Source organism: Zalophus californianus, chromosome 14, assembly GCF_009762305.2.
Source record: "Zalophus californianus isolate mZalCal1 chromosome 14, mZalCal1.pri.v2, whole genome shotgun sequence".
NCBI lineage: Eukaryota > Metazoa > Chordata > Mammalia > Carnivora > Otariidae > Zalophus > Zalophus californianus.
Genome location: NC_045608.1, coordinates 6,446,808 through 6,467,327, shown reverse-complemented (window position 1 = coordinate 6,467,327; position 20,520 = coordinate 6,446,808). Strand labels below are relative to the sequence as shown.

Sequence of the window (20,520 nt, the reverse complement as noted above, 5' to 3'; positions counted from 1 at the left end):
CCACTCTGAGCCCGGGCCTCCCAGCCGCGTGACTAAAGCTCCCGAGGCGGAGCTTCAGCACCGGGAGAGGGCGGAGCTTGGGGCCTCCCAATGGCATCGCGGGTGTCCTCCCACCTCAGCCAATCAGCGCAGGGAGACGGTAAAATTTAAACCCCCTCCCACCTCCTCCGCCGGGACCTGTCCCTAAAGCGCTTGTAGAAAGTGCGGCCGCTTGCCCCGCCCCAGCCAAGGAGGCGGGAATAAGGGCGGGCTTTCCCCCCCTCCTGTGTTCGCCTATCACAGCGGGCAGCCTGGGGAGAGGCGGGCAACTGCGCCAATCAGGGCAGCAGCCGTAGCTCCGCGGAGCAGTTGGCTACAGTTGTTGCAACTTTTTTCGAAAGCTGCGTTTCCCGGGAGATCCTAGGCGGTGACAGAGCCGGGCCATGGCTAGAGGTATTTGCCCAGGTGGTCAGCGCCGGGGCGGCTGGGGTGGGGGGTCGCGCTGAGCGGGGCCCCAGGGTGGCGGGAGCGGCAGCGGGGAGGCGCTCTGCTGAGCTGTCTGCTCGGATGGAGCGCGGAGACGGGGCTGGGGGGGTTGTTGCGGAACCTTCTCCGACCTACCCCTCTGCCAAGTCTCCAGAAGTCCCTCCCACTCCCATGCCTCGGTTTCCCGTTTCTAAAGTGTGAGCACCCGCTGTCCTGCTTCTCCAGGGACAACAGATCCATATGTCAAAGCTCTTAAGAGACTAAAGCGCAGGGCCCCTCCAGGGAATGGTTGTTAGTGATACGAGGAGGGGGGAGGGCAAGGCTTCGCCCATTTCGGGGCTCTCTCTCGCTGGGAAAGGAGGTGACTCCGAGGCCAGGGCGCAGATGGGTAACCTCCATCGTGGGGAGCGCGTCGGCGTGGACACCGCAGCAGGCGCCTTCTCTCTCCATGCCCTGAGTCACCTCATTTTGGGGGTGAGATGCGTCCCTTGGCACCACCCGGGGCGAGCCTTCATCCTGCAGCTGGTCAGGACTCCTGCCCATGGGAGATGGCTTGGGTGGGATTGTCCAGCCGCGGGAGGCGATGTTCCTGCCTTAAGTCCTTCTTTGCACACTTAGTTTGCTGTCAGCGCAGTAAGACCCACGTTATGCGGCAAAGTGATCTCCAACCACTGGTCATTTCCAGCCGCTGTGTCTCCTCCATGCAAAAACTTGAGCGTGACGGTTGAGTAGAATTATTATTTAAGAAAAATGAGTTGAGGTTTGACATTTTTCTCAAAATCCCAAGACAGTACAAGTTAGTAGGAATTTGCCTTAATGCAGTACGCTCCCTATAAAAATTATAATGAATAAAATAAGGATTCATTCAGTAAATATTTATTGGGCACCTTTGTTTTCAGGCCCTGTACCCAGTTGCATCCTTTATTATGCCAGAGTCCTTTTAGGGTCTTTTGGGACAACCCAGATTCTGATTAAGAAAGTGAACTTCAAGTTAACAGGCTTCATAACCCAATCCACAGAGAAAGCTAAGACGATTTTTTTTTCTTCAGAAGTGTTAAGCATCTAAAAGTATATTTAGAAGTATCTGACAAATCATAATAAATCTATGCTTCCCTGATTCATTTTTCCCATTAGAGCAAAATCATTCAAGCTAACTGTTTCAACAGTAGTGCCTTAAAAAAAGAAAAAGATGACTTGCTTTAATTAATCTATAGGGAAAACAAAACTAAGCAATTTGCCACTGAAATATTTAAATAGTTAATATAGGCAAATAATAATTACCATTGAGGACCAGGCATTTTAGTATCTCAGTTAATCTTTACAAATTGTTATTCCCATTTTGCAGAAGTGGAAGCTTGAAGTCCAAAGTCACTGTCTAGACTCTAGCCATGCTGTGCCTTTGCTTCTTACACTCTATCTCCCTTAGCCAAAGTGAAGACAAGTGTTCCCAGCTCCTACCATGGCAGGCTTACAAATCACCTTTGTAATTTATTGGTTAGTAGTTCTCCCTGTCTCGCCTGACCCCCAAACTAGTAGTTTTTTCTTTCTTTTTTTTCTTTTCTTTCTTTCTTTCTTTCTTTCTTTCTTTCTTTCTTTCTTTCTTTCTTTCTTTCTTTCTTTCTGTAGTTACTTATTTCTTAAGGCTTCATTACTCTTGTAGATTATTAAATTGGGCATTTGGTAGTGTAAATATCAAATCATTTAGAATACTTCGAATGAAGAGTCAGGCTTTTCCTTCTAGAAAAGCTGTCTTTGTTGCAAACTTGTAGTTCACTTTGAGAACCCTGTTGGGTCAACAAACAAAATGTTCAGATACCAGGCAACTCCTCTGTGGTTTTGAAGTTTTACAATCATGTAAATATTTTCAACCTTAAGTATATTAGTTTGAGGAGGATTAGTCCATCTGCTTTTCTCCATTTCTGTTGCCAGGGCCAGATGGCCTCCTAATTGGTCTCCCTCTTTCCACTTTTACCATTTACAATTTATTATCCCCCAGCAGCTAGAGTGGTCCCCAAGAACACAGATTTTTTGTTCGCGTGACCTTCACTCCTCCTCCTTCCCCCAACTGTTCTTAGGATCAAATCCTCAATCCTCACCATGGCCTATAGGGCCTCAATGTGCTCCATCTGTCTTTATGTACACTGTTGTGTCCTTAGCAAGGGCCTGCAACAAAGTAGGTATTCAATAAATGTGGAATGAATGAATTGCTATTTTTGTGTCTGAGTTCAAGGGAAGCAATATACATTCTTTATGGTACAGTACTCTCATAAGGCAGCACTGGGTTGAGATCTCAGCTCTATTAACCACTTTAGTCGTGTAATCCTGAGTCAAGTGCTTCATCTTCCCTGAGCCTCAATTTCTACATTTTTTTTTTTAAGATTTTATTTATTTGACAGAGACACAGCGAGAGAGGGAACACAGGCAGAGGGAGTGGGAGAGAGAGAAGCATGCTTCCCGCCAAGCAGGGAGCCCAATGCGGGGCTCGATCCTAGGACCCTGGGATCATGACCTGAGCCAAAGGCAGACATTTAACGACTGAGCCACCCAGGCGCCCCTCAATTTCTACATTTGTGAAATAGGAATAGTACCTTCTCCTAAAGGGTTGGAAAAGTTAAATTAAATAATGCATTATTAATAGGGCCCAGCGCATAAACATTGAATAAATGTTAGCTATTAGTATCATTCCTGTTGAATTCTATTTCTATGAGATCCTGGACAACATTAAGAGTTTTTATTTCTGCTGTTGGGTATATTTGTTACTACACATAAACGACCTCCTGTCCAGAGACAGGAAAGACTGTGTTGAAGGTTACATCAAATGATTTGTTTTTTTTTTTTGTTTTGTTTTAAAGATTTATTTATTTATTTGAGAGAGCGAGAATGAGAGAGAGAGAGTACACGAGAGGGGCGAGGGCCAGAGGGAGAAGCAGGCTCCTCGCCGAGCAGGGAGCCAGATGCGGGACTCGATCCCGGGGCTCCGGGATCATGACCTGAGCCGAAGGCAGTTGCTTAACCAACGGAGCCACCCGGGCGCCCACATCAAATGATTTGTATTAGATCTTCTAGTACCAGAGCTGCAGAGTTGAGGAATGGGTGCTAGACTTGGATCTTAATGTAGGTACCCCCTGCATTTGAGGGCCGAAATAGACAAAGCTGTGGCCCTGAGCATGTGTGTGTGTGGGGGTGGGGGTGGGGGTGGGAGGATGTTGAAATAGCACGTGAAGTAGAAAAGGTGACCTGAGTGGCTGCTTTCTGTTCTCAAACCACGGTTCCCATGAGAGTTTGGTGACAAACTGCAAAAGTCTCTGCCCTGGAGCGTTAGCACTCTACTTCAGAAGGCTTGACCTGCATGTCAGAGTGTCCTTTTAGAATCCTCTTTCACTCTCTGCATAGTCTCTTGGGTATTCAAGTAAGTGGAGGACCCCATCCTACTGGAGTTAGTGTTGGGGTGGGGGCCGCCGGGGGGAGGGGACAGATGTAGGAAGGAGGGTGCTCCCCAGCCCTGTCCAGGATGCTAAAGCATGAACTGATTTGGGGGATGTTGTCCTGAGCCTATTCCTGCCATTTAATCCTGTTTTGTCTTATCCCTTCTTAAGGGGAGGCAGCTACTTCAAGGGACAGCCATTTGTTTCTCTGTGGATGTTGGAAGGCGCCCTGGGTGGGTTAAGGAACTCAAGGTTCTTGGTTCTTACCCACAAGGATGCTGAGGCCTAGTCCAGGGAAGTGACGTGGCCGTGGTCACAAAGCACCTCTGGGGCAGATGCAGGGAGAGAAACCCAAGGCTTGCCTCCCAGGCCATGACCCAAGCAGTAGGAGCTAGGTGCCCTGAGGTATCCTGTTTGCATCTATGACTTAGCACAAATACGTGACTCTTGGCTGTGGGCCCTCAAACCCTAATGGCTTCAGCACAGTGGTGCAGGGCAGTGAGTTCTGCCAACACAAGACACCCCACTGGCTGGAAACCCTGCCTTCCTAGGACATTTTCTCATGTTGGTGGACAGGAGAACCAGGTGACTTGCTAAACGTTTCTGCAACAGCCTCTGTCCCTCCCATCTTGAATTTCCTCATCTGTCCCTGGGAGTGCAGACTCTGGGGTCATTTGGCCTGGAAATTCATTTTCAGTTGTGAGAATTTGGCCAAGCCTCCTCACTTCTCTGAACCTCAGTTTCCGCATCCGTGGAAAGGATAGAATAACGGTGTGTACCTTCACAGGGCTGTTGTGAGGTTTGGATGAGATGGTGTATGCACGGGAAGCAACCCCACCAACTTGCCATTAAAACCACTGGCTCTATCTCCCCAGGGCCTGAGCGGGTCAGGTGCAGACCACCTGGGTTTGACACTTTGCAGACCCCCGTCGCTTTCTAGTTTTGTGGTCTTAGGCAAGCCGCTGCACCTCTCTTGAGCCCCAGGATCCTCACTTTTAACGGGTTTGCCACAGGACCTGGCCCCCTCTCCCCCCGGAGGGGGACTTGCGGGAGGATTAAATGCCCATAAAACGCTCAGGGAGCACAAGCTCGGGCACAGAGGAAGACTCTCGCCTGTGGCGCTCCACCGCTGCTGACTGCGCCTGGCACCGGACGGGTCTCCCAAAATATCCGCGGAGCCAGCCAGAGCAGGAGCCTGGCCGGCGAGAGCCCGGGCTGTCATTAGCATGTTTCCCACCCCTTCCTCCCCGAGTGGCTGAGGACGCACGAGAGGGGGCGCGCCCGAGTCGGGATTCGTCGCGGCCGCGCGGGCCCGCCCTCCCTCCTCCCCTCCTCCCTCCCTCCCTCCCTCCTCCCCTCCTCCCTCCCTCCCTCCCTCCTCCCCTCCTCCCTCCGGAGGAGCCTCGCAGCGCCGCCCCTGCCAGCCCCCTCCCCGGGCCGGGAGTCGGACGGTGGGCGGTGGCGGCGGCGGCGAGCGGGCGGGCCGCGCAGGACGCGCCGCCAGCGCCTCCCCTCCCAGAGTCCTCGGTCCCGGGCCGGCCGGGGCTGCCGCGGCGCGCTGGTGCCGGGCCCTGCCTCGCAGGCCATGGGGGAAGGGGGCGCCGTGGGGCGCCGCCGGCCCTTCCCCGGGGCGCCGCGGCGGCGCTGGTGGCGGCGGCAGCAGCAGCAGCAGCGGCAGCGGCAGCGGTGGTGGCCGGGCCGCGGCGGCGGCGGCGGCGGCGGCGGCGGCGGCGGCGAGGGCGAGGGCGCTGGGCGCGCCGCCATGGGCCTGGCCGGGCTGCAGGTGGGTGTGGCGGGCCCGGCCCGCGCGGGGGGCGGGCGGCGCGCGGGGCCCGGCCGGGCCGGGCGGCGGGAGGGCGACCCGGGCCCCGGCCCGGCCCGGCCGGCCGGCCCCTGCCTCCCGGCGGCGCGGGCGGCCCACCACCGCCAGGCCCTCGGAACATGGCTGCGGCGGGAGGCGCCGCCGCGGCGCCCGGCCCGGGCGGCTCCGCTCCCCGCCCCGCCGCGCCCTGAGCGCCCCCTCCCCCGCTCTCCCCCGGGTCCCCCTCTCCAGGCAGGAAGATGTCCAAGCCCCGCGCGGTGGAGGCGGCGGCGGCGGCGGCGGCGGTGGCAGCGACGGCCCCCGGGCCCGGAGATGGTGGAGCGGAGGGGCCCGGGGAGGCCCCGCACCAACGGGGTAAGCTAAGCAGGCACCCTCCCCGCACTCACTCAGCGCGTCCCGAGGGGCCGCGCGGCCCGGCCGCCTCCGCCGGCCCGGCGCCTCGAGCACGTGCGCGCGCCCCGGGACCCCCCGCCCGCGGCCCTGGGCCCAGGGGCGGGGGGGGGTGCGGGCGTGCGGGCGGGGCGCCCGGCTCGGGCAGCTTCCTCTTCAGCTGCCTGCCAGGGAGTGGCGTCCACACTGGTTCCGCCATGACCCTGGCAATATTTGACCTCGGAAAAGTTTGTGTCTTTATGGCATTTCCGCACCCCGAGACCCAGCTACCCCGACGGTGGCTGCCTTCCCAGGGTGTTTGGGGCCTGCCCGGGACCCTCAGAGAGGTCACGGGTCTCGCTGACTTGGTGTTTAAAGGTTCACCGGGCAGAAGGGCCCTAGCAATGTTTCTGGGGAAGCCCTCCTCCATTCTGTGCTTACTCAGAGAGGAGAGGGAGGCCCCACGCCCAGAGACGCCAGCAGTGACCTGTACCGCCCCACCCGCCTGCCCACCCTCCTCCTGTTAATGCCAGGATGCCATTTGCAATAGAGTGACCGCCCTGCATGCGCTGGCTCTAGGCTCTGCTTTTATTAAGCTCTCCACCCCCAACCCCACCCCTCAATTACCACTGCAGTCCAGTCCCGCAGTCCTGGGAGGCTGCTGGGCTGCGTTGATTTGAGAGGGGCCAGGCTTGGGCACACTGAAGGCTCGGACAGTAATGACAAGTCCTACGGGAGGCCTTCAGGGCCGAGAAGTGGTTAATCAGATTCCCTGAGGCCTGTTTCTGTGCTAAGAGTTTCTGCAGCTCCTGCCAGGGGAGTTAGCTTCTGCACATAGGCCAGCCCTTCAAATTCTGCAGTTTGTTCAGTCTGGGTCATTCTGACCCGTCTGCTACTGGTGGGTTGTCTGCTTCTGGTATACAGCTTGGTATACAGCTGGCTTCCTGCTGGCCAGGTGTGTCCTTAGTGACCAGAATTAGAGACCACATGAGTTCAGGAAATGTCTAACTGGGACCTGGGAGATCCTAAACCTTCCACTGTTCTCCTGGGGCTGGCGACTCTTGGTGGCCTGCTTTTGAGAGATGGTGTCGGTTTTTGGTTTTGGTTATTCTGAGTGCCCTTCTCCGCCATTTGCTCTGAGATCTTTTTCTTCAAGCCTCTTTCAGAACATGCATTTGTCGTTTTAGGAGAATGTATTTACCGGGCAATCAAAGATCTATTCCTACATGAGCCCCAACAAATGCTCTGGAATGCGTTCCCCCCTTCAGGAAGAGAACTCAGTTGCACATCACGAAGTCAAATGCCAGGGGAAGCCATTAGCCGGACTCTACAGGAAACGAGAAGGTAAGGCTCTGAAATGGCCCTGTTCTGACCACAGCTGGTCGGGTTGCAGAAGCCCCTCTCCTTCATAATTGTGCACATATATTAAATGTTTATCCAGCCCTTTCAAACCCAAGTTCAAGGGTTTGAACCACGTTCTGTCTTGCTGCTAAGAAACACACAGGGGAAAGAGTGGCCTGTCCCGGGGTGTGTGCCCTGTCGGTCTAACAGGTTTTCCCTGCTTTCACAAGAGTTAGCATGTCCTTCAAGCTTGAGTATGTTGCCAAGTTGCAAAAATAACACCTGAGCTGCAGATAAAGAGGCTCACAAGTACCCAAAGTACAGAAGTTACGAGTCTGGACGGTACAGGCCAGTTGCTGTCAGTCCTAACCGTGTTGTGTGAACGTAGGGAACCGACTTCCTTCCCTCTTTTGAGCTGGCCTTGACCTCATTTCTGAGTTTCTTTCCACTCAAGTGTTCAGTGCTGTTCTCTGAAGCAGCGTACTCTGTAGTGAGATTTGGAGTTAAAATATTGAACAAGAAAATACATAGTTACTGAAAATTCTGTTTGGCCCTGCAAAACAAGCTGAAACCTCATAGAAATCTTGCTCTCTTCCACATGTTTCCCCTTTTTAAGCTGCAGTGGGGACTAGGAGCTTTCCCCAATTCACCAAGCTCCCTTCTAATTAAAACTTGCCTTAAAGAAGCAGAATTCTGGCTGCCAGGAGCTTCGGACGAGGAAGCCTCGTAATTCATTTACAGAAAGTGCCATAAGTGATGGTGAGGCCAATGTTTGGGGCCAGATCGGAGCGCCAGGCGTGGGGAAGCCCAGAGCCAGGGGTAGGAGCCGGGCCTCGGCTTGATCCCCATCCCCGCCCAGGGCAGTGGGTGATACTGTTTCAGTCAGTCTTCAGATGACTTGGGTTCTGATCCAAGCTCTGCCACTTCCAAGGAGAGGCTGGGGTAGGTCACTCCACTTTTCTGAGCCTTCATTCTTTTATCTTTGAAGTGGGTGGGAGAACTCCTCTACTTCGCAGGGCTATTCTGAAGATTGGTTAAAGCATGGGTGCAGAGGGCTTTGTACAGTGCTCCACGCTGGCCACCCTTCCCGTGCTGGCCTGACCCTCGCTGCATCGGCAGCACTTAGGCTAGCATCTACCGCGTAGGGACTGGGTGGCGAAGGGGCTCTCCCTAGGTGGTGGTCAGGCAGTCTCCCATCCCTCCTGGAGTGGGGTGGAATGTAAATGATCCTAAATGGTGGCATGGTACATAAGCTAGCTTATTTGATTTACAGTGTCACTAAATGGCCACAGTTAAGATTTGGGGCCGGATATATTTGGAGGAGAGCCCAAGGGCCAGGCTTTTGTCCTTGATTCTCAGCCTTTTTTCTGCTCAGACTGACGTGGTCGCTGATGTTCACGGGCATCACGCACTCCTAGGGTTTTTATGGATGATGTCTTGGACTTAACTCCCTCTGGTTCCACTTAAGGCATGTAAGGCAGTGAGAATGGCCTGGGTGGATTTGGATGTATTTAGTTTTCTTTTTAGCTTATTTATTGAGCTCACATATCATAGTGGTCGCCATTTTAAAGCGTACGACGCAGTGGTTTTTAGTCTCTTCAGAGATAGGCGCAACCGTGACCAACTGTCTGGTACCAGAACATTTGCTCGCCCCACAAAAGAAGCCTTGTGCCCATTAGTCTCTCCTCAGACTCCCTCTCCCCCAGCCCCTGGCAACCACTGATCTACTTTCTATCCCTGTGGATTTGCTGGTTCTGGACACAAGTAAATGGCATCACGCAGGATCTGTAGCCTTGGGTGTCTGGCTTCTTCCACTCAGCATCACGTTTTCAAGGGCGAAAGGACTTCGCTCCTTTCTGTGGCTGAATAATACTCCGTCACATCGATGGACCCCAGTGTACTCACCCGGTCATCAGTGGATGGACATTTGGGTGGTTTCTCCTCTTTGGCTATTGTGAATAAGCTGCCACAAACATTCACACACAGGTTTTTTTTGTGCGGACATATGTTTTTAATTGTCTTTGCGGCCGCCTAGGCGTGGAATTGCTGGGTCATATGGTAACTCCATGTTGAACTTTTGAACAACTGCCAGACTCTTTTTGAAAGTGACTGCGCCATTTTACGTTCCTACCAGCTATGTATCATTTACTTATTGTGTTTTATTTTTTTTAAGTAAGTTGTTTTTTAAAAAGTGGATCATTCACCCACGCTGGTGCTTCACAACTATTTTTAGTAACGAGTCCTTTTCGCCGTCCCTCCTGGCGCCGCACTGACCAGTGTCAAGTCACTGCTGAGAACCACCGTGAACGTAGGGCTTTGGCCCCGTTAGAAGAGGAAAGGTTTTTTTTTCTTAAGAGTCTGAAATGAAGCATGCCAGGTGGCTCTTGGGGAAGAGGTCTTTGCTGGGGAAGAAGTTCTGCTTTATTACCTTATTCCTGTCCATCAACGCTGGCCCACTCTGGGAATTTAGCTTTTCTCCTGGGGTCTGCAGGAGATCAGAAACGTTCACAGACTAGATGGGCGCGGTCCTTCCACCATGTCTGTCCACTCATCAGGAAGTACACTGCAAATATCTTACTATTTATTTGTCAGCGATACTTCAGTAAAGCTAAGGAAAAAAAAATAAAAAAGATGCAGACGAACAGCTCTGCCCAGCGTGTGGGTCTGAAAGTAAAGCCACATGCTTCTCCCCCGAAAGCCGCTGGTAGACACGGGGTCTCGCAGGCAGGGGGCACTGCGCCTGGCACATCCAGGATCCTCTCTCCTCTGAAGGCCTGTCTTAGGATGCAGCTGAGGGTCTAGAGACTGGGGCACGGAGAGTGGAGTCTAACCCTCTGTCTTTCCCCACGCTCTGCCTGCAGAGAAGAGAAACAGTGGGAACGCGGGTACGGAGCGCCCTGAAGTCCGAGGAACAGAAGCTCAAAGACGCCAGGAGAGGTCCCCTGGCACCTTTTCCAAACCAAAAATCTGAAGCAGCAGAACCTCCGAAAACTCCGACCTCGTCTTGTGACCCTGCCACCGCCGCCGTGGCCAGGCCAGCCCTGAGAAAGCCCGTCAAGGGCAAACAGGCCCCTCGGAAAAAGTAAGTGCCTTCCGGAGCCCGTCCCCTGCCAGGGTGCAGCGTGCTGGCCAGGGGGAGCAGGGCCCCCGCCCGGCGTCCGTGTCCCTGGGGCTCAGCTGCTGTGCGTCACCGCCGGGGACCCCGTTACTTGTCCGCATGTCAGTCTGGCCTGAGTCCAGAGCTCAGGAGCCCCCCCCCCACCCCCACCGAGAGGAGGCAGCCTGTCTTTTGACACTCCGACGCCCCCCTTGGGCAGGTGAGCCTACGTGACCGCAGGTCCCAGTGGACAGAGGTGTGGAAGTGACATCATCGCTGAGGAGTGGTGTGCCTCCTGGCTGAGTGCGTCTTCAGTGCTCACCCTCGTTCTCTCCCCTACCCTTCCCACCCCAGAGCTCAAGGGAAGACACAGCAGAACCGCAAACTCACGGATTTCTACCCGGTGCGCAGGAGCTCCCGGAAGAGCAAAGCCGAGCTGCAGGTAGAGCTCCGCGGCTTCCCTCCGGGCTCGCGGGGGCGGCGGGGCAGGGCGGGCGCCTTCTGTGCGGCAGCCGTGGCCTAGCGGGTGTCATCCTGACATTTGGGGTCACCGCAAGGCTCGGTATGGCACCTCCGTGAAGGCGCATGGCGTGGCGCGTCCAGCGGTCCGGCGACAGCGTCTTTTCCAGGGTGTGGGCAGGGCAGTGAGAGCCTGCGGCCTCGGGAGGGCCGCGTGTTCGCTGCGAGGCTTGTCCGTCTGCTCGTCACGCACTCCCGTGTCGCCTCTCAAGGGGGCACGGAGCAGCGGCTTGGAAGCCACTCACGGTTGTACAACTCGGGCCAGTCACGCATCTGCTCTGTGCCTCGGTCGCCCTGTGTGTCCGACGGGACAATAAAGCAGTAGCTTGTAGGGTTGTAGCTGGGAGGACTCGGTGAGCAGGTGCACGAGGAGCGCTGGGCACCGGGCCTGGCACCCGGGAAGCACTGGCCAGTTCTTACCACTGACGCCGTTGCTTCCCCGTCATTGTCACTTCCTGCGGCGCTCTGTCCTCGCTCCCTCAGGCTCTGGCCCTAGGAGGTGGACAGAGCAAGCTGGGCCCGCCGTCTCTGCAGGGCGCCGGGCGGCTCCGCGGTCAGCAGTACGGCAGCAGCAGATCAATGTTGGGCGCGGTGAGGTGCCGCCTTTCCGTTTGAGGAGATGGGCCGCGGGCGCCGTGAGCCCTGCGGCCGCCCACCTGCCCGCAGCCTCAGAGCCGCCCCGGGGGCAGGAGCAGAGCTCGGATCGCCGCCCCCACAGAGAGGCGGGGAAGGTCTGTGCTCACCGCCCACCCCCGGCCTCCTCCCTGAGGCCTTGTTGGTTTTAGCTTTTCAACCTGAGCTAGACTCCTTCCGCATTTTGTGGTTAAAACTGTAGATGTAGATAGGGCAATTGAGCATTCTCTTCCTCTGCTTATGTGAATTGATGAGGCTTCCTTTAAAATAAATGAGGGAAGGGGTCCATCCCCGCCCCGCAGAGAGAAGCTTCGGTTTTATTTCTTTAGAAAGGCAATGTCTTTGAGCCAAGAACAAGCTGTTATAAAATGTTTGCCTGCAGTGGGAGACTGTGCTAAGGTCACTCTTACAGGCAGCACTGCAGAGGGCGAGGTGGTGCCAGGCCCCAGAACCCAAAACACCTCCCAGCCGTGGTCGGGGCTGTGGTGCCCACACAGGGAGCGCTGGGGGTTCGCCGAGGCCTGCCACGGGCTGCAGAGCAGGGGCAGCTGAGTTTGCCTTTTTAATAAAAAAGGGCTTTTGTGGCTGGAGGAGGGACGTGACGCAGGTCTGCAAAATGTCGCGGCAGATGAGCAGAAGGGAACAGACACTCACTTCTCTGAAGCTTGGTCTGCAGCTAGTAAGCTCGCTGTGTCACTAAAGAGCCAATGGCGAGGAGAGCCGTGCTGTGCTCCCCTTGTTTGGGTTGGCTCTGCTGAGTGAACTCCAGGGCCAGGGGGTTGCTGGCCTGGTAGTAAGGCGGCTGTTGGCTGAGGTGGTGAGACTGTGGTTGGCCAGGGCGGTGTCTTCTCTTGATGGCACAGGTAAAGCTCGAGGGTAGGGCAGCTGGGCCTCATCTGAGGGGTGAAGTCAGTCCTGACCTGTCTGCTCTTTGAGGTCCCAGAAACCACGGCCCAGGCACAAGGGGCATAAGAGGGTGCTGGGGGTAGCCAGAGGAGAAACTAAAATTAAAACCTTTGCGGATACTTAATTGAGTTTGAAGGCAGAGCGGGCAGGGCCAGGGCCAGGGAAGAGGGTGGACACTGGGCCTTGGAGAGATACCCTGAACCCCTCGTTTCGCTGCGGGGGCCCCTTAGCTGGCTGGCCTGCTTGTGGGTGGGGTGACAGCCTACACTGGGGCAGTGCCCAGGCTTCTTCCTCCCCAGCCCAGCCCCAGGCCTGATGTGCAGAGCAGCCTCGACCTAATTCAGACCTTGCTTACCCACTCAGTCTGCCTCCAGCACCCCTTCCCCACCCCACCCCCCACCCCGCCCAGGCTGCTGCCTGCCTGAATTCTCTTCGGAAGCCTGGAGCTGGTTGGTGCATGCCTCCAAGCACTGAGCCTCCAGAACGAAACTCAGACTGCAGCTCTGCATTCAGGGCATCTAGCCTGTGCCCAGCTTCCCCCCCCCCCAGCTCAGCTCCTCTTGGCTCATTCAGTCCTGGCAGGAAAGTCCCCAGGTGCCTAGCCCACCATCACTCCTGGTTACAGAGCTCACTGCATTTCTCCCTGGTCTGGTCTTCTCTGCACACTAATTTTCAGCAAGGTGGTTGTGTGTGCGTGATGTGTATGTGTTAATGTTGCTGTTGCTTGAGGGCTTACTTTGTGCCAGGCACTGTTCTCGGCCAGGATATCCCATGGCATACAAGATCTCCTGTCATCAGGGAGCTTATATTCAAGTGGAGAGTGATTAACAACTTAAAAAAAAAACAACCAAAGAACAAGATAATTTCAGATAGTCCTTTGACATTAATTTAATAAAACAGTAGTTTGAAAGCACAGTGAGGCTAAGGCTACTTTAGCTACAGTAGTCAGGGAAATTTCACTGAGGGAGGTGCCTTTTGAGCAGAGCTTAGAAGGAAGGGAGGACACAAGCCAGGTGAATGGATTGGGGAAAGGGTGTTCCAGGCAGGGGGAAGAGCACGTGCAAAGGCCCCGAGGCAGGAACAAGCCTGGCCCTCTAAGAGAGTCATCAGTGTGGCCAGAATGTGGGAGAAGGGGTGAAGATGGCAGCTGAGGCGGGGCTGGGACCCTGCAGAGCCTTACAGGCCATTGGAAAAGTGAATTTTTATCCCCGTAGCAGTGGGAAGGTATGGAAAAGCTTTGGCTTCTCTCTCTCTTTTTTTTTTAAGATTTATTTATTCATTTGAGAGGGGGAGGGACAGAAAGGGAGAGAGAGAGTCTCAGGCAGAGTCCCACTGAGTGCAGAGCCCAGTGAGGGGCTCAGTCTCACAACCCTGAGATCATGACCTGAGCCAAAACCAGGAGTTGGACACTTAACACACTGCACCACCCAGGCGCCCCAAGCTTTTGCTTCTCTTTAAATAAACTTTTTATTTTGGAATAATTTTAGATTTATAGAGGAGTTGCAAAGATAGTACAGTGTACTCCCATAGACCATTTACTCAGTTTCTCCATCATTAACACCTTACATACACTGTCCTGGTACATTTGTCACAACGAACCAACATTGACCCATTACTATTCAGTAAACTTTTTGGAAGGCTTTAAGCAGGGAAATGACATGATCTTATGTACATTTTTATTTTATTTTATTTTATTTTTTATTTGAGAACGAGAGAGCACACGAGTGGGGGGAAGGGACAGAGGGAGCAGGGAGCCTGACGCGGGGCTCGATCCCAGGACCCTGGGATCATGACCTGAGCTGAAAGCAGACGCTTAACGACTGAGCCACCCAGGCGTCCCATTTTTTATTTATTTTTTAAAGATTTATTTATTTGAGAGAGGAAGAGAGAGCAAGTGAGAGTGGGGGGCAGGAAGGGAAGAGAGAGAATTTCAAGCAGACTCCCTGCAGAGTCCAGAGACTGATGGTGGGGCTCGATCCCATGACCCCAAGAGATCATGACCTGAGCCGAAACCAAGAGTCGGACGCTTAATCACTGGGCTGCCCAGGCACCCCTTACGCAGCTTTTCACAAGACCCCTCTGGCTGCTGTGCGGGGAGTAGAGTGAAGGGGGTGGTCAGGGCGGACGCCAGGAGCTCGGAGAGGCGACTGTGAAAGAGCTGGGGCGTGGGCTGGATGCAGGGGTGTCTGGTGTGGCTCTTGCACGGTGTCTGTAAACCTACAGAGACCGGGTCTCCCCGTCATGCCACAGGCATTCACTACATCCACATGGAGAGGGACCGAGTCCATGTGCGCTGCGGGTGGGGTCCACTGGCCCGGCCAGGTCTGTGCTCAGCGCTGGGTGGAGGCCTTGCCTGTGAGCCCAGCCATGGCAGCCAGTGGAGGGCCTGGGCTTCTGGTGGTCTCTGTTTGGCTGCCCGTGCCTTCCCGCAGTCCCAGGTGCAGACAGAGCACGGGACTTGGATCTGGGAGGGAGGTGGTGGCCCTAAGCAGCCGGTGAGGCCAGGAGTGTCTACTCCTGTCTGACTTCTTTGTTCAGGGTGGTACTGCCTCTTGGGGCTGGGAGGCCATGTTCTCATCCATGGCAGTGGCTTCGTGGAGACCCAGGTCAAAGTTCCTGAACAAGGGTGCCTGCAGGGGCCATCAGAAGGGACGTGACATACACCTGCCCCTTCGAAAGGCACAGCCTCTCGTCTGCCCTAGCCGATTTTATATGAAGTCGAGTCCTGATTTTTTCATGTTGGCAATTTAGATGGTTTAAAAAACACTGCGCATGCCAAATAGAACCCAGCCCCCAACCCAGTTCTGCAGTCAGGCCACCACTGTGTCCCTCCTGGTCCATTTGAGCCCCAGGTGGCAAACTGTCCACAACAGACGGGCAGTGAGAAACGGATGGGGGTGTGGGGTGTGGGCGTCTTTGGGGACCGATGTCACGGGGGCCAGCCGTGAGTGACCTGCGGCTGGTCCAGGCTGCCCAGAGTGGCCCAGGAGAGAATGCTGAAGTGCTTCTTGTTTCTCTTCCCTCCACCCAGTCTGAAGAAAGGAAAAGAATAGACGAGTTGATTGAAAGTGGGAAGGAAGAAGGAATGAAGGTAAGGGGCAGCAGGGTCTACTGCTCGGAGGCTGAGGCTGGAAGGTACACCCCCCCACCCCCCCACCTGCTCCTCAGCTCCCAGCGGCCGGCGGGCTGCCCTAACCCTGTAACGGTCACTGCGACTAGTCAGACTCTGAGGTTGTCAAGGGGCCAGATACTAAATCTGCCCAGGGAACGTCTCGGGAAGGAAACATTAATGGTCTTTACATGGGAAACGTTATCCTGAGAAAACTTTTTAAAATTGCGGTAAAATATGTATAACATAAAGCATACCATTTTAACCCGTTTAAAGTGTACAATTCCGTGTCATTAAGTACATTCACAGTGTTGTGTAACTGTCATCCCTGTCTAGTTCCAGAACTTTCTCATCCTCCCAAGTGGAAACCCTGCACCCAGTAGCCATCACTCCCCTCTCCCCCAGCCCCAGCTCTGTGTCTGTGGATTTGCCTGTTTTGGATGTGTCATATGAATGGAGTCACAGAGTAGATGGCCTGTCGTATCTGGCTTTCATTTAGCATGAGGCCTGGGCAAACATTTTTCCTGAACTCTGTTTTCCTGGGAAACGACAGGGCCCAAGAAATTTCCTTTTCTTCTCGTGTATTGCGAACACTGGGTGGACGAGAGGGGCAGAGCCCTACAGTGGCCACCAGGTGGGTCTGGGCTGGACTCCGGGGTCAGAAAAAAGCTCCAGTTCCACACACCCATCCAGGAGGACCCGAACTCAAGTCTGGGCCCCGCGAGCAGTCACCTTGCAACCCCATTTATAACAGTGAGGAGAAGCGTGGGAGGGTAAATTCCAGAAAAAGGAGACACTTGAAACACGGGGCCCTACTACTCCCCAGAAGAGGCCACGTGTGTGGCTGTGAGTCGGGCTTTATCACTTCTCCGCCACATGGCTTTGGACGTGGTTCTGCCTCTCCGAGCCTCCGTTCCCTCCTCTACAAAATGGGGCAACACCCACCCGGCAGATCTCCCCGGAGGCTCAGATGTAACAGTGCTTTGCAAAGAGCACAGGGGCCGTTTGTGGGGTGATGGGTTGTGGCGACGGTTGCACAGCTGTATACGGTTCATGCTACCCGTCGTGCTGTGTCCGTAGTGTGCGGCATCTCGGGCATACGCCTCAGCAAAGCTGCTAACAGAAGGTGGGGCAGGCCCGGGCCGCCGGCCCCGCGCGGGGTCAGGAAGCAGCGCTTCTCCTCACCTCCCAACAGATTGACCTCATCGACGGCAAGGGCAGGGGTGTGATCGCCACCAAGCAGTTCTCCCGGGGCGAGTTTGTGGTCGAGTACCACGGGGACCTCATCGAGATCACCGACGCCAAGAAGCGGGAGGCTCTGTATGCACAGGACCCCTCGACGGGCTGCTACATGTACTATTTTCAGTATCTGAGCAAAACCTACTGGTAAGTCCGCTGGAGCTTCAGGTGGCTCTTCCGTGCCCTGGCAGAGGACAGGCCTCAGGGCCGGGAGCCACGAGGGCATCCTGCTTCCGGTTTCACTCTTGCTACGTTTTTTTCCAAAGCCGTGAGGCAGCTCTCCCCTACTTGCCATTTTACCGTGTGGGGTTGGAGCTGTTCTGGCTGCCGTCTGACCAGACGAGAAGCAGAAGCGGGCTCGTCGGGGACAGCCTGCTCCGAGGCTCACCAGGCCGCTCCCTCTCGTGGCGGGCGGCCAGAGCAGCTCTAGACATCGCTGGCTGCTCCTTTCCCCATATGGCCAGTGCACTCGATTGGGTTGTTTTTTTTTTTTTTTTTTTTTTTTTTTTTTATTAGGCTCTATTTTTCTGAGCGGTTTTAGGTCCCCAGTAAAATGGAGCAGGAGGTACAGAGAGTTCCCGAAGCGCCCTGCCTCCTCACGCGCAGCTTCCCCCGCTACCAGCAGAGTTGATTTTACTCATTTATCCGTTATGCACTTGCCCCACGGGCCCCCACAAAGAGCCTTTTGCATTCCTGCCTCCTCCCACCCAGTGCCTCCCTGGGCTCGTAAAGATGGTTTTTTGATTTGAACTGCTTTCCCCAAAACGCGGCCATAAATCGGCATCGCAGCAGAGTCGAGAGCTGGCCGTGACTGGGATCAAAAGTCTCTTTGTCAGTGTAATCCTCTGTCGCCCTCCCTCCCGCCAGTGTGGATGCGACTAGAGAGACAAATCGCCTGGGACGACTGATCAATCACAGTAAATGTGGAAACTGCCAAACCAAACTGCACGACATTGACGGCGTGCCTCACCTCATCCTCATCGCCTCCCGCGACATCAAGGCCGGGGAGGAGCTCCTGTACGACTACGGGGACCGCAGCCGCGCCTCCATCGAAGCGCACCCCTGGCTGAAGCATTAACCCCCCCCGCCCTCCCCGCCCCTCCCTTCTTCCATGGACAAAGTGCCCTCAAAGGGAATTGAGTTTTTGGTTTGTTTGGTTTTTTTTTTTTACACACTTAATCTTAGCAGATTACTTCAGATGTTTTTAAAAAGTATATTAAGATGCCTTTTCACTGTAGTATTTAAATATCTGTTACAGGTTTCCAAGGTGGACTGGAACAGATGGCCTTATATTACCAAAACTTTTATATTCTAGTTGTTTTGTACCTTTTTTGCATACAAGTCACACGTTTGTGCTTCCCGTGCATGCAGTCAAGGACGCAGCACAGGTTTTAGAGGAAAGAGTGAACATGAACTAGGAAGCCGGGTGACTCCCGCCTCCCGCGGAAGAGCCAGGACTCTCCTCCCCACACCCCCGCCGGCCGCCCCGCGCAGGCGACTCCCGAGGCCCGGCCGGGGTGTTCCCAAGCTCTTGTTTTCCTGACGTCTGGACAGGCGCACATGGAAGTGTATGAATATTTTTTAAAAAGGTTTCGCAGTAAGCTAGTCTTCCCCTTTGCTTTCTTGAAAGCTTACTGACCCAGTGGCCCCCGGGCGCGGGCTGGGCCTCGGTTTACTCTTCCACAGGCTGCCGCTTTTCTGGGCACCTCGAAGCATCAGGGCGGGTAATCAGAGTAGATGTGGGCAGGGAAAAGCATTGCTTGCTCGCCCTGCCGGGGCAGGGTTTCCCAAAACTGGGTTAATTCTTTATAGAAATGTGAACACTGAATTTATTTTAAAAAAATAATAAAAATTAAAAAATTTTAAAAAGACAAAAAAAAAAAAAAGAAAAAACCACAGAAAACAACTTAACATGTATATAGGTCTTGAAGTGAGTGAAGTGGCTGCGTTTTTTTTTTTTCTTCTTTCTTTTTTTTGTTGTTTTGGTTTGATTTTTGTTTTTGTAGAAGAGATTTGAGATGGTACTCTATTCTAATCAAAAATAAAAGTTTTGTAGCGGGACCAGAAATTACTTACCCATCACCCCCCTCCCCCCACCCTGACCCAATTCCAATGGGTTGAAAGTTCCAGACCTGCTGTCAGGCTTTCTGTTTGTCAGACCACCTGGTGTCCTTCCTGCAAAAATGAAGATGCAGCCATGAACCGAAGGGGGAACCCACAGACCCTGAAATGCAGGGCCCCTACCCCAGCCGCTGGTACACCAGTGGAGCGGGCAGGCCCAGCAGCCCAGGGATCAAGGCTAAGGGTAAAGTTTTCACCTTGACTGTGATGCAGGAGGAGTACGTAGCTTCCTCCCTCTTGAAAGGGGACCTATTCTCACTCTGTTAACCTGCAGTCCAGGGAGCCATGGCTCTGGATCCATGACCTGGGGTCTCCCGGCCTCCCCTGGTCCCAGGTAAATGTGAATGGAGACAGGTCTGAGAGCCTGTCCTCAACCTTGATGCCCTCCGCCCCCCGCCCCCCTCCCCGGCCTCACCACGGTGCTACCTGAGACAGTCTTCCCCCCGCCCCCACCCCACACTTGCCTGGTCAGTGGTCAGAGAATTGGAGGAGGATCCGACAGAGTGTGTAAATGTGAGATAAAATGTCTTGGTTGTACCTGTTTGTGGTTTAGCTTTGTATTTAAAAAAAAAAAAGGAAATAACTTGAAAATTATTTGTCATCATAAAAATGAAACAAAAATTAAAATATTTATTGCCAGGCGAGGCCACCTGTGTGTCTGTTTTTTACATGGCAGAGAGGATTGGAATTTTCTGCTTCATTTTACAAAAGGGTTACACAGCAGGGGTACCCGCTGGCTCAGTCAGTGGAGCGTGCAACTCTCGATCTCGGGGTCGTGGGTTCAAGCCCCATGTTGGGTGCAGAGATTACTTAAAAATAAAATCTTTTTTAAAAAAAGGGTTATAGAGTGTCTGTTTTGGTGAATGTCTTCCTAGGGGGACAGTCTGTTCATTGTACAGTGGGGGTCATAGGTGCCAGAGAAGATTAAAAACTAATGCATGTGAATCCTCCCTGAGAACAACACCTGGCATCATCTGCGCCCTGTCTTGGCGGGAAGCCCCTCCTATCAGTCGCAGATCTCTGTCCTCACCAGCCACCTGCACTGGAGGCAGATAGAGTCCTTGGTTGACAAGCAGAAGATCTGGCACGAGGAGCAGCTGTGTTGGCCAGCCTGTCACCTTGCACAAATCCCTTTCCTTTTCTGAAGCTTGACCATCACACGGGAACAGCCTCTGCCCTGCCGACGTGCAGGGGTGTCCAGAGGATTCAGCTGTCATGGATGACTACATCTGCACCTTGGAGGGAACACAGTGCACTCGGCCCTGGAACAGCCAGCTGTGTGACCTTGGGCAGGTGACAGCTCTGTGTGCACCACCTCCCTCCTCGGCAACATGGAGCAGTGCTGGTGTGCGCACGCAGGTGGTTGCGTTACAGGAGTTCGTACGGGGAAAGCATGTGGAGCACTGCCTTGCACCTAGATACCCCTTAGTCATCCATGTTTGCTGTTAGGATTGAAACCTGGCATTTTTCGCTT

General features: G+C 54.3%; 1 protein-coding gene across 1 annotated transcript; it reads left to right on the top strand.

Moving 5' to 3' along the window:
• Positions 1 to 5,624: 5,624 nt before the first annotated feature.
• KMT5A (lysine methyltransferase 5A) lies at positions 5,625 to 19,687 on the top strand. Its single transcript, XM_027576629.2, is given in 9 exon segments — positions 5,625 to 5,673; positions 5,944 to 6,066; positions 7,269 to 7,425; positions 10,284 to 10,306; positions 10,308 to 10,504; positions 10,874 to 10,961; positions 15,609 to 15,668; positions 16,882 to 17,072; positions 17,793 to 19,687. Coding segments are annotated over 9 exon segments (1,071 nt in total). The 5' UTR covers positions 5,625 to 5,652; the 3' UTR covers positions 18,004 to 19,687.
• The last annotated feature ends 833 nt before the right edge of the window (positions 19,688 to 20,520 follow it).